Consider the following 12689-nt stretch of genomic DNA (forward strand, 5'->3'; position numbering starts at 1 on the left):
ATGGAAGGCCTCCCTTGTAGGACTCTGTTACTAAAGAGATGCTCCCTCACAGATTCAGACGGTCAAGAATGCTCTGTTTGGATCCGAAGGTTGGGGTTTTAAGGCTCAGCTGTGCCTGTCCCTCACCTTCTCCCCTACATGGGACACTTCTAGCAACGAGGAAGCGGCCACCTTTGTGCCCTGGGGCTGCTGTGGGAATCAGTGGTGACTGCCGTCTCCTGGGTTTCCGTTCCACCCCTCAGCTGCTCAGGGGCTCCTCTCTGGGGCCAGGGAAGCCTCGGCTACCCTGCCCTTCCCCCTCGTCCCTCCCTCTACTTGGACAGGATGGAGGAGGTGTGTTCAGATACAGAATCTGGGAGTGGGGGGAAGGCCTTGAGGTCTGAACCACAACCTCCAACATGTCTTTCCTGGAGTCTTGTAGGTGAAGTCACTGGGAACTGACTCAGCCTGCTGGGTCTTCCAGGACCCTCGCGGAAATGCAAAGTTGGTGCACTCGGGCCCCTGGACCTAGCACCATCCAGCGACAGCTAGCTTCCTGCTCTGAGCAGAACAGATCCAGTTCCCTGAAGAAAAGGCAGCGAGCTGCTTTTATCAGCCCTGTGGTCGCATCAAGACCCAGAAGTTAAGCATGGGCTCTCCCTCCCTGTCTCACCAGAGAAGTAAAATCCATCAGTTAGTGGCCAGAACAATCTCCCCCATGTGGCATTTGTGCCCCAATGTTTGACAGAATCTGATCACGAGAAAACAACCTGACTTATGCAGATGTTTATTAAGAGACAACTGGTCTATGTTAAAACGTCAGCACTAAGAAGGGAAAAAGTGGGTGGTGTGGGGTGGGACTGGGCTGGGGGAAAGGAGATGGGAACAGTGGGACGGCACGGCCCTTGGCTCAGCAGTCCAGCCTGAAGATATCGTGGGGACAATTGGGAACTGTAGAAATGGACTGTACATTAGCTGATTTTAGTGAATTTATGTTAAATTTGGGGAGGTGATAATGGGTTGAGTTTTATAGCGGAATGCCATTTCTTAGGAGCTATGGTCTGCTGTGGTTAGAAGTAGTCTGAGGATTGCAACCTATTTTCAAATATTTCAGAAAACCGTGCGTCTGAGTGTATGTGAGAGTGTGGACACGTGTGTCTGTGTGGACTCGTGTGTGCACATGTGTACAGAGCAAGTGTGAGTGCAGGACAGTGAGAAAGGACAGAATGTTCATTGAGGCAACTCTAGGCTCAGGGTTGGTGGGGACCACGAGCAGTTCTTTCGCTTTGTCGTTTGTGATCTTTCCGAATTAAAGGTTGAGAAAGAGGGGCGCCTGGGTGGCTCAGTGGGTTAAAAGCCTCTGCCTTCGGCTCAGGTCATGATCTCAGGGTGCTGGGATTGAGCCCACATCGGGCTCTCTGCTCCGCAAGGAGCCTGCTTCCTCCTCTCTCTCTGCCTGCCTCTCTGCCTGCTTGTGATTTCTCTCTGTCAAATAAATAAAATATTTAAAAAAAAAAAAAGTTGAGAAAGAGGTCACCGAGAAGCACATAGTGTCTGGTTTCTCAGCCTGATTTTGAGCTGGGGTCCTGTTTTCAGGCGCAGCCGTAGACTATTACCAAATTGCGCTTTGGGGTGAGGACAGCTGCCTTTCACAAAGCATTGCGTCAGTGGGAAGGTGTGTGAATGCCTCCTTCGGGGGCTGCCTCCCTTTGAAAATCAAACCCTGAAGGTCTGGCCACACGGAGCTGGGTGGATGGCCGTCACCACAGACCACAGCACACCCACACTCCTTGTCAAGGGTTTATTTCATCTGCTAACATTCATTCTTGACCTAGACAAAAACAATTAGATGATTATGACTTGCTTTTCCATCACCAACTTGTCTTGTATGAATAACCAAAAGATTTCTTCTCAACATTTTTTTTTTTTAATAAGAAGCTATAAATAAATAAAGCTTTAAACGCTCCTGGGTTCAAGTTAAACACTTCCAGTTCCCAACAAGGTCACAGACTCATTGCTCGAACAGTTCTGCTGTCCCTGGTTCCCCCTCCGGGAGGGTACGTTGCAGCTCTGTGTGGGGAGTGGGCTGTTTGCTCACTGCGTGTTGCCTCTGTCCTCGCGGTGCTAGGCAGAACCCCTGGGTGGGGCACCCCTTCTGCGGAGCCCCTCTGGGTGGGGTGCCCCTTCTGTGGAGCCTCAGCAGGTGGCAGCATGGGAAGAGATGCTGCAGGCACGAGGAAGCTTCACCTCCACGCAGATGGCCTGAGCGGAGGTGCCGACTGGAGGCCCGAGGGGCCTAGGAGCACTGGCAGCTGCTGCTGTCTCTGGGCACCTCGGCCTGAGTGCTGGCCCCAGATGGGACCGGTTTCCAGATGCAGCAAAGAAACCAAGGAGAGACCCGTGTTTCCGTGTGAAGTGGGACAACGGATCATAAGTTAAAACATTCCAATATGTACAGAACAGATCCTACGCCCAAGCCTACACACACAGGAAACCCACCTCGAGGAGGGCTCGGTGCTCAGGGACTGGGGCAGAACATGGCTGAGCTTTCCATGTATGCCCTGAAAATGACCCCCTCCCGACGGAGGCCACAGCAAGCCCCCAGCACCTGACGTGCTTGTGCAAGACCCCAGAGTTCTCATGAACGTGTCCCACCCTCCTCCCTGGAGCATGCCCATCCCAAAGGATGAGTGTCGGAATGGATCCCCCCATGCTGACCTTCACTACCCCAAGAGAACCACTGTATCTCCTGGATGCTCGCCTGCTCAGCATGATACACCCACTCTGGCGGTGGGCCCGGGCTGGGTGAGCATGGTGCCTATTCCAGGCTGCAGACCACTGCCCTGGGACTACAAGATGAAGTGGTCGTTGTAGGAAGCAGGAGGTATGGGCACCATCCCACCGCAGGCAGGCAAAGATCAGAGGCTGCTTCTTCCTCGTGGCTTCCTCATTTGACAACACATTAGCATTTCCTGTGCTATAGAAGGTTCCTTGCTTCCACACCTCTCTGGTGGGACGGCTGTGATGGCCGAAGAGAACCTGGGGCAGGGAGGAGGGCCCCTGGTAGAATCTGCCCGTGAGAATCTGGCCCTCCAAAAGGCCAGCCTTGGCCCTCACCACCCTTGTGCCTGCAGGCACGTGTGGGTCCTCTCCTGGAAAAAGAGGGCACTCAACCACCTCGGGCGTGGGACTCACACTCTGCTCCCCCCAGAATGCAGGTTTTGGGCCTCGTGTGGGGAGAACACCCCCACAGGAGACAGTGTCCTGACTTCCTGGAGCATGAGAGGGGTAGGGCACGGGGGAAGGGTCTACAACGGATATGTAACATGGCTTCTCCAAACTGCAGGGCTGCCAGGAACAGGGCCTGACCTGCTGGTGGGCAGGGGGTGGGCAAAGGGCAATGCAGGGAGAGCCTGGGGTGGGAAGGGCTGTGCATCTGGGTACTAGGAAGCCACCGAGAGCATTTCTTCCAACTCTAGTTGAGAATCTGAAAGTCTGAGGCCCCTTTCCTGGACATACAGAACCACCACGGCCCCAAGATATGGTTCATGGGCAGCAGGTACAGTCTGCTGTGTTCTAGCCAGTGGAGGCTTGATTGTACTTTTGCACATGGGGTTGTGGGAACAGTGGGTATAATCCCGGGGTCCAGAGACAGTCTACCATATCTCAGAGGGTCAGAAAGGTATATGGGGCAGGGGAAATTCTCCTCCTGTCTAGCTGGTCTGGCTAGGTGGCCATCCCCAAAGGCCAAGGGGGTGCCTGGACACAGGTGGCAGAATCCTTGGACACAGACTTCCCACTGCTGGGACGCACTCTGCCCTCAGAATGGGGGGCAGTGCATGTGGGCCCATCTCCCTGCAGCCCTCCTCAGCCTGAGGACTATGGGGAATGGGGGGGAGGGGCCCCAGAGGTGTGCTTTGATCTCCTGACCCAAAGCATAAAGCTAGACTACGAGTTTTGACCTTGGGCCAGAGAAGAGTGGGCTTCCCAAGGGAAGGACTACTGTCTTCTCGGCTTTAGGTAAGGTGGGCTCTGACCATTGAAGATGGGTGAGCTAGGAGCTCCGTTCCTGAGGACACCTCAAGGGGCTGCCTGTGTGCCCAGGGACGGGCTTCACTCTGGCCCAGGGGCCCCAGGGACCAAGGGACTGCCGGGGTGGCCCGAGCCTGGGAGGGTATCTGGAGCTGGTGTCAGGCTGCCGTTGGCCTGCAGTGGGGAGAGCGCCGGCAGGGGTGCACAGTGGGTATAGGACACGCGCCTGGCGAGGCGAGCGTTGTCTCCGCTCTGCTTTTTCTTGTCTTCAGAACTTCAGCCACTGTGAGTGAGTGGAGGCCAGGAAAACACGGACGCCACCTGCCCGGGGCCCTTGCCTGGGGCGCCCCTCAAGCACAGCCCCCTCCTGGAGGGTTGCACTGGTTGGCTCCTCACACGGAGGTCTGGGAGGAGCCATGAAAACTAGCCCCGCCGGCGCCACGTCCCACTCATCCTCGCTCGGCACGCATCTGCCTTCTGGCGAGCACACCTGGGACCCTCCTCCCGGCAGAGTTCTGCGCGGGTTGTCTGTCTGGTTTCGGCTCCCCCTCCCGCCCCCTGCCCCCAAGGGGCCACCCCCCACGGCCGGCCACCACTACCACTTCTCGATGATGTGGCTCATGTAGTCCTCGGTGGGCGCGCGGCCGGGCTCCTCGGCGTCCTCCCGCGGCAGCGCCTCCTTGGCGCGGTGCAGCAGGCGCTCCTCCCGGCTCTTGAGGCGCTGCTCCCTGCGCTCCAGCTGCCGCTTGTACTGGTAGCGCTGCTGGAAGAGGTCCTTGGCATAGTCGTAGAGCTGCATGTCCAGGTCGTTCAGCTCCTCGATGCGCCGGATGGTGTCCTCGTCCACCTCCACGCCACCCGCCCGCGTGCTGTTGTACTGCATGAAGGGCCGGATGAACTTGAGGTTGAACGTCCGCTCGAACAGGTACTGCGTCTTGCGCTGGAACTCCGTCAGGCCGAAGAAGGCCATGCCCCGCAGGTTCTTCTTGGCGCTCTCCAGCAGCAGCTGGGCCCGCTTACCCTCCGGGATGAAGGACAGGTTGTAGCAGCCCACCAGGCTCAAGTCGGCCAGCATGCGCACCTGGCGGTTGTTGGCCAGGTTGTAGGGGCAGTCCATGAACTCCTGCAGCGTGCAGCCCGACCAGTCTGTGCCCTCGTAGCAGGGCGGCAGCTCCTCGGGCGTGGGTGTGCGCCCATCACACATGTGCAGCGACGTCTTCCACGTGGCCCCCCGCTGCACGTGCCGCCACTCACTCAGGTAGCGGGACACAGGGTCTCTCAGCAGGGTGATGTAGTAGAACTTCCTGGAATGAGAAGGGGACAGGCGGTAAGGCGAGGACACAGAGGGGGACTGTGTGGAGTACCTGGGGACCACTGGGATGAAGGACAGAGGAGGCTGGAGTCCCAAAGCTGACTGCTTTGGGTGTATCCTGGGGGGACCCTAGGCACCTCTCATACCAACCATTATGTCCTCCTAACAGCCACTTCTGAATGAGAAACCCAGGATCTGAGATGTGACTGCACCTCCAAAGGGCACATGGCCACACTGGTGCTGGCCAGCCGCGATGGTCATGGTGTTGTCCCTCAGGCCTCAGTGCCTCCTGAACCCTGGCCCAGGGTCTTCTCCTGAACCCCAAGGGTGTCCTCCTGTCTGCTCACTCTTCAGGAGGGCCACCCTGTCTTTGCCCTGTGGGGGTGCGGAGTGCGGGGCCCCAGAGCCAATGCCATCTGGAACCAGTGGTTTAAAGAGCGGCTCACAGGGGCCGGCCAGGTGCTGCTCAAGGGGCCACTCAGCAGAAGTCACTCACAGTCCCAGGCTGCACTTGCAGGCCTGGTTGGAGCCTCCAGGAGGCCCATTCCACCTCCTGCTCCAGCGGGGGAGGGGTGCCAGTAGACCACCCAATCCGGGACCACCCCGCCCTCCCACCCCCCGCAACACCGGGTGACCCGTCCATTACTGTCTTGTCTTCCAGGAACGGCTTCCACTCCAGGAAGTCAGGGATCCCACCAGATGCCACTCTCCCTGCTGTATGCAAGGGGCATCCGTACCATGGCAGAAATGACTCCCTGTATGACAGGCACCCAGATGACTCATGTCCCTGCCCAGCAGGATGACTGGCCTGATGGCACCAGGACACAGTGGGCAGTGGGGCGGCTGCCAGATGTTCCTGTGACAGGCCTGGTGGGTGTGGGTCAGCTCCAGAGAGGTTATTCTTGGAAGCCTCTCCCCCAGGGCTGGGGAAGCTCCAGGAAGTGCGCGCCCCCCTGCCCCCGGTCGGCAGTGGGAAAGCACACCCACAGCACCCCTCCTCCCTGAGGCCCAACAGGAGCACCCAACTAATCTACGACACTTCACGCCGGCCCCTGGGAGAGCCCCAAAGTTCCTTGAGGGCTGCTGGCAGTGTGCTGATGGAGGGCACAGCTTCCATGGGGCCCTGGGGGACGGGCAGGGCGACTGGCAAAAGGTGGTGGGGTACGACTACAGGCCACACCAGGCCGAGGGAGGAATGTCTAGGAAACTGCAGCGGGGTAGCGCTGGAACACCTTCCTTAGGGGCCTTGGGATCCCCCCAAGCAGAGCCTGGGCAGAGGGAAACCGGTCAAAGGCTTGGGGCGGGGGTGAGAGGGGGCAGCGGGCAAGACTGGTCCTTCCACGCAAACTGCTGAGGAGACAGGGCAGCAGGAGGCCACTTGACATTCCCTGTGGCTTCCCCAGGCTGGGGCTGTGTCACCCCGGCGGCGGGGGGGGGGGGGGGTCAGGGGGCAAGGCAGTGGAGAGCACCTGGGCAGTGGGGTCAGGGCCACTTTCGCAGCAGGGAGTAGAGATCCTGCCTGCCAATTCCTTCCTGATGCCTGGGTTCTGCTCTGTGGTCTCTGCCTCAGGCCCTGGCTTGCTCTGGAAGTGCCTTCCCCACGTACCGTGCCCCAGCCCCCTCGCCGACCTGACCGGTCTGCTCGCTTCCGGCCTCTGCAGGCAGCTCATGTTCCAGCTCCTGCAGTACGGGGAGCCCTGCGTCCCACACCCGACCCCAGCTCCTGTGGAACGCACTCAGTGCCTCTTGCTGCTCTTGGAAGATGTGCAACGAACGGGCCACCTGCACCCTCCCAGGCCCTCAGTGACTGGCGGACCTCCTTTTGACCCTCTTGCTGGTTCCTGGGGAGACTCCAGGGCCCTGGCACAAGGCGTATTCTCTTCCCTCTCTGCTTCATCAGCTGACTCTGGCTCACCCTTCAGAACTCAGGCAGGGCCACCTCCCAGGGGATCCTCGTGCTGCAGACACGGCACCCCCTGAGGCTTCTGTCACAGTGGTAACTTTACACTGACCTCTCAGCTCCCTTGACCAGAGCCTCCCTCAGGGGAGGGAGTGGGCAGGAAGGAAGCCAGCTCCTGTGTGTGTGCTAAGCAGGGCCAACATGACTCCCCAGGGTCAAGACTGCAACAGAGGAGCCAGGACAGAAGGTGCCTCAGGGAGGTCACCTCAAACAGCACCTCAGCTCCTTGTGGAGGACACCAAGCCTGAGAGTTTAGGTCCCCGGGGGCTTCAGCACGGGGGGGTGGGGAGGTGGGTGGCCTCCCCTCTGCGGCTCTCCTCTGCAGACCCTGGCTCAGGGAGAAAGCCCCCAAATGTGGCCAGGACAAGAAAGGTCAGTTCATTTAAGGGTCAACTTTCTAGAAATGCAGTAGAAGACACTGATAAATCCTGACCATGTCAAGTGCTTCTGAAGAGGCCAAGACACACAGGGACGCACCTGGACACATGCCTATGAACAGAGGCAGCCCCAAAGGCAGGTGTCCGTGGCTTGCCCTGTTGGGTCCTGCACGTGCCCTTAGGCCCCACGTAGAGGCTGAGGGTTACCTGGACTTCCTTCACTCTTGTGGGTCCCTGACCACTCACATGGAAATGGGCCAGCCTGGTAGTTCCTCCTAAACACAGGCAGAGTTTGAGCTGTCCACTGCAGAGAGGGGCCAGCTGGAGTTCAACATGGCCCCAAGGTGACCTCTGAGGGCAAGAACACATGGTGCGCACAGAGCACAGGCACCCCTCCCGGTGTGTGCCCCCCCCTTCAGGCTGAGGTCCTGTGTCAGCACTGGCCTCCATCCTACCATGGGGACAGGCTTGGTGGAGCCTTAGCTTCTCCTACACCCTCACCAGTCCCTGTGATGGGAACAAGGCCATCAGTTCTCTCACTGCTGGTGCCTCCGGTCCTGGGGAAACCAGGTGTGGTCGTCTCTGAAGCCCTTGCCTGTGAGTCTCTCCAGTTGTGCTGACTTTGGCCAGACAGCTAAGGTGATGCAGTGACTTACAGCTGCCATCTGGACAGCCACAACTGATGGGAATCCTGGGCACGGAGGCAGGCCCACTTGCTTTTTAAGTTCCTCTGCTCCTAGCCCGAGAGGGTGTGTGACCTGCCCAGGGTCACACAGTAAGTCATGAGGCAGGACGAGTTCAGGCTGCTTCTTCAAAGCCTGTGGTATAAGCTGCCCTGCGGCTGGTAAGATAGCTGGGCCGATTCTGGCAGAGAGGCCAGGGTGGTGGAGGGCTTAGGGCCCCATGGGTGGGGTCACTGAGGGGTCTCCAAGGGTACAGTATGTCCTGGTGTATCTGGAGGTCCCAGAAGACGCACATGAGTCTTCCAGTCTTTGGGGCTTCCTGTTTGCACTGTCTGGGGAAGCTGGAGAAGCTGACTTCCCCTGAGTCTCAGGCTCACGCTGACCCATGGCACCCTGGGCACATGCGTGTGAAGCGGAGTCACTTCTCTCCTTGCTGCACCTCTGGGTGCTGGCCCAGGTGGGCAGGAGCAGAGGCTCACCTGTGCTAGGGTAACTCGAAAGGGCATCAGGATAGAGTATGTGACACCTTCTAAGTGACACATGATTGTGACATCATGACGTTGCCATGCCCTGAGCAATGTGTCCCCTTCCTCCGTTCTAGATCCCCAGACATGGCCTGTGGCGGAGAAAAAGCGCTCAGGCAGATTCTGCATCTGCTCAGGGGGCCAGCAGCCCCGGCCACTCCCCAGCTCTTGTCTGGACAGTGTGGGAGCGCCTGCAGGGGTGCAGACCCAGAGTGTGCCGGCCTCCTCAGCGAGCCTGACGCCCACCTCCACCGTGTCCGCCCTGTCCTCACTCTTGCTGCTGCCATGACACAGCAGGCCCTCTAGCTACAGGCCTGTACCCCGGCCGTCCTCTGCCCAGGAGTCCGGCTCCCATCTCCCTCGCTCTGCTCTCTGCTGGGACACACTGGCTGTTTATGTTCTGGTTTACTGTCAGGTGAAAGAGGGAGTGGGGGCCCTGTCCAGAAATGAAGAGAGACAGAGTGCAGTGTGGGGCAGAACCCCATCCCCCCGCAACAGAGGACCGACCAAACGCCACATCAGGCAGCTTCCTGCCCAAGATGTGACCTGATGCACATCCTGTGAAGGTGCCAAGAAGCTCATGACTCAGGCACAGGAGTGTCGGGCACCCTCACCGGTGTCTCCAGCACCTGCTTCCCGTGTCCAGACAGCTGCCACCAGGCTGATCGAGACCCTGCCCCAGAGCAAAGTTCTTCCTGCACTGACATCTGGGGTCCCCCTCAAACAGGGGCTTTCTGCCTATCACTCTCCAGCAGGATCTGTCCATCCAGGTGGTCCAAGTGCCAAATGACAAGGTTTCCAGAAAAAGGGAAGTGTGGAGGCAGAGGGGAGGAGAGGAGGAAATGATGAGAACTGGAGTATATAATTCACTTAGACTGAAATGGCTCCCCAAGTGCCCAGCAAGTGAATGTGGGGACCAGACCCAGGATTGAAAGAAAGACGACCCGTACAGCACCTGGAGAGAAAAACAGAATAAACACAGAATACATGAAGAGGACTGGTTGTCAGAAAGGGACCCACTTTGTGGCAAAACCATATACGACAAATCAGTGGCTCCAAATAATGGCTTCAAATGCTGAGGGAAAATGACCAGTGACATGTCAGACCCCATCAAACCATCAAGCAAACATGAGGGGAGACTGCAGACATTTATTTTCTATAATCTTATTTTAGAAAGATATCGGACTAGGTATCTTATATAGTAAACAATAACAACAAAAAATTTAGCATGGGAGACAGGCACTCCAACCCAGGAGAGAGATTGAGAAGGTCAAATCGTACACCCCACTGGGTCTCCCAGGAGGAGAGAAGCAGGGGTTCCAGGAAAAAGGGGCATGGACAGATTACCGGCTGTAACGGAACATTTGTGGAAAAAAATTCACTTGGAAAAAATTGTGAAGATGAAACACAAAGCAAGTAAAAGAAGTTGGGCTATCATTAATTCTAGGAAAAATCAAGAAGTAATGTAAAAAAGAAAAAGCATTCAATTAGGCAAAGGAAGTAAACAATGCTTTTAGAGACATCATAATGTCAACAGTGACTATTGATTTAATAAAAACTCGAGCTTTTCACTCTACTTGGAGGATGGGTAAGCTACAGAGAAGGATGTGCAAAAGCTTAGGAACATTTAATCTTCATCTACCAAAACAAAGCAAACAGATAATGTTTAAATCAGTAAATCAAGAAATAGCACCATAAATTATTTAGAAATACAGAAGTAAGTACGTGAAGAATACTGAAGAGAGCTTCAAGTGATAATTTGGGGAGGATGGAAAGGAAAAGCAGATCTGTTGGTTTTTACTATAAGCCTCTTGGAACTTTTTTTTTTTTTTTCTCTTGGAACTATTTGTCCTGAAGCCTGTATGTAGACTATTTTAACTAAAATATTAAATGCAGCAATGAGGAATCTGGCCAAAAAGCATATGGAAAAATGCCTCCCTTCATTAGTCACTGAGAAAACGGCACACTGAGCCACAACGTGATACCCACCAGACAGGCAGACAGAAGCAGGGCAATGCCACCTGCAACACCTGCTCATGCGACGTGAACTGGGGACAGCTGTTATGGAGTGCCTTCACTGGAAAGCTGAAGGCACACACATACCTGTGACCCAAGATGCCTCTCGCAGGCACATGACCCAGGGAAACCCTGTTGTAGCATGCTAGTGTAGACTGTCCCTAGCTGCACCGTTGGCGATAGCCCCTAACCTCTGCCGCTGTGGCCCGGGTACGGAAGCAGTGGTGTGTCCAGTGGAATACTGCCCAGCGGTACAAATGGACGAACTGTTTACAACAACTCGGGTCAATCTGACGAGTAAGATGTTGCAAAGACAAGGCAAATTAAAAAAATTTAACAGAGTATGATACTGTTTATAGTTTCCAAATATAAACACAGCCAAAGAAAGTACTATTTAATGATGCACACATAGATGTTGAAATTATTTTTTTTAAAAAGATGATGAGGTGATACACACAAAAATTCAAGGCAGAAGTTGGCCTCAGTGTGCGCTGGGCTGGTGGGGGGTGCTGGGGGGGGGTTGCTAAATTCATGGCGGCTGCTTCCAGGGCAGTGATTATGTCCTTCTTAAGGCAGGCCGTTGGGCTGTGGGGGCTTGTTTTATGTTTTGTTTCTTGCAAATGCTATGCAAATTCCTTTGTATGTTTATAAAACACTGTGATAAAATAGCAGTTTAAAAAAGTTTAACAAAACAAACCCAAGATTCTCCCTTGCTGGCTTTGCAGGTGAAATAGCATTTCTGCCAAAGAAGGAGCCTCAGTTCCCCAAAGTGTACCAGTCCCCTCTATCTTTGCTCCCATGCTCCCTCTGCCTGCATTCGACACCACCCCCCCAACCCGTTAACACTGCCACAGAGAGTGGGGGGTAGGGGGCGGTCCTGGAGTAGCCCTGTGGGCGTCACCTTTGGGGATGCTGAGGGTGGCCAGTTTTCCAGGCCAGTAGGGGCTGCCTCTGGCTTGCGAGCTAACCATGCGTCAGCGGGCTGGCTGCTCTGCGGCCTCTCTAGGAAGGAACCACAACTTCTCCCAAGCTGGAGCATCCAGTTGGTGGTTGGCTTCCCGACCAGGAGGGCCTTAGGGTACAAACAGGGTCAGCTCCGCTCTTGGGGCTCCCCTTCAGTGCTGTTGATCCCAATGCAGGGACCCTGTTTGGTGACTTGGCTGGCAAGTTATGCTTTTTTGGGGTGGCAAGCTTCTGGCACAGCCCTAAGCCATGTGCTGGCCCACGTGGGTGGCCATGGTACCCTGACCTCCAGGACAGGTCTCTGTAGAGCACAACCGCCTTCTCTGCCCTGCGACAGGCCTGGGAGTTGCCCAGACCCTCCTGCCTACAGCGAGGGAGCAGGGTGGACAGCAGCGTCACCCCCAAACAGAGCACGCCCTAGAACTAGAGGGCTGACGAGGAAGCCCTGCCCACATCTTCTCCTCTGAGGCCTGAGGCACAGGGGGCGCTCACCGCCACTCATCCAGTCGGTGCCCTGCACAGCAAAGGACACAAACTGGCAACACCCCCAGGCCCCTCACACCAGCAACGGCCGCCATGGTTACTGAGGCTCAAGGCCTGCCAGGCACAGCCCAGGGGGCAGGCCCTTCTCCCCTTTCACAGAGGACAAATTCCAGGCTAGAAGCGGGGTATGGCTCTCTGTTATTCAGTGTCCAAGTGCTCTGGGCTGGGTGGGGTGGGACCCACAAGGACAGTGGGAGGCGACAAATGGGAGGGAGGAGGGCACTTGCAGGGGCACTACTCCCAAACAGGGCAGGCTCGGGGGGCTTCTCGGAGATGGTGGGTGACTTGAGGAGGGGGACA

General features: G+C 56.4%; 1 protein-coding gene across 1 annotated transcript in view; it reads right to left on the bottom strand.

Moving 5' to 3' along the window:
• Positions 1-1766: 1766 nt before the first annotated feature.
• The window catches only part of HS6ST1 (heparan sulfate 6-O-sulfotransferase 1), a 42620-nt gene continuing 31697 nt past the window's right edge, over positions 1767-12689 (bottom strand). Inside the window, exon 2 of the mRNA XM_046019011.1 lies at positions 1767-5315. Within this exon, the coding sequence (XP_045874967.1) occupies positions 4607-5315 (709 nt within the window). The 3' untranslated portion in view covers positions 1767-4606. The remainder of the gene's footprint in view (positions 5316-12689) is intronic.

The sequence above is a fragment of the Meles meles genome, chromosome 9 (assembly GCF_922984935.1).
Source record: "Meles meles chromosome 9, mMelMel3.1 paternal haplotype, whole genome shotgun sequence".
Taxonomy (NCBI): domain Eukaryota; kingdom Metazoa; phylum Chordata; class Mammalia; order Carnivora; family Mustelidae; genus Meles; species Meles meles.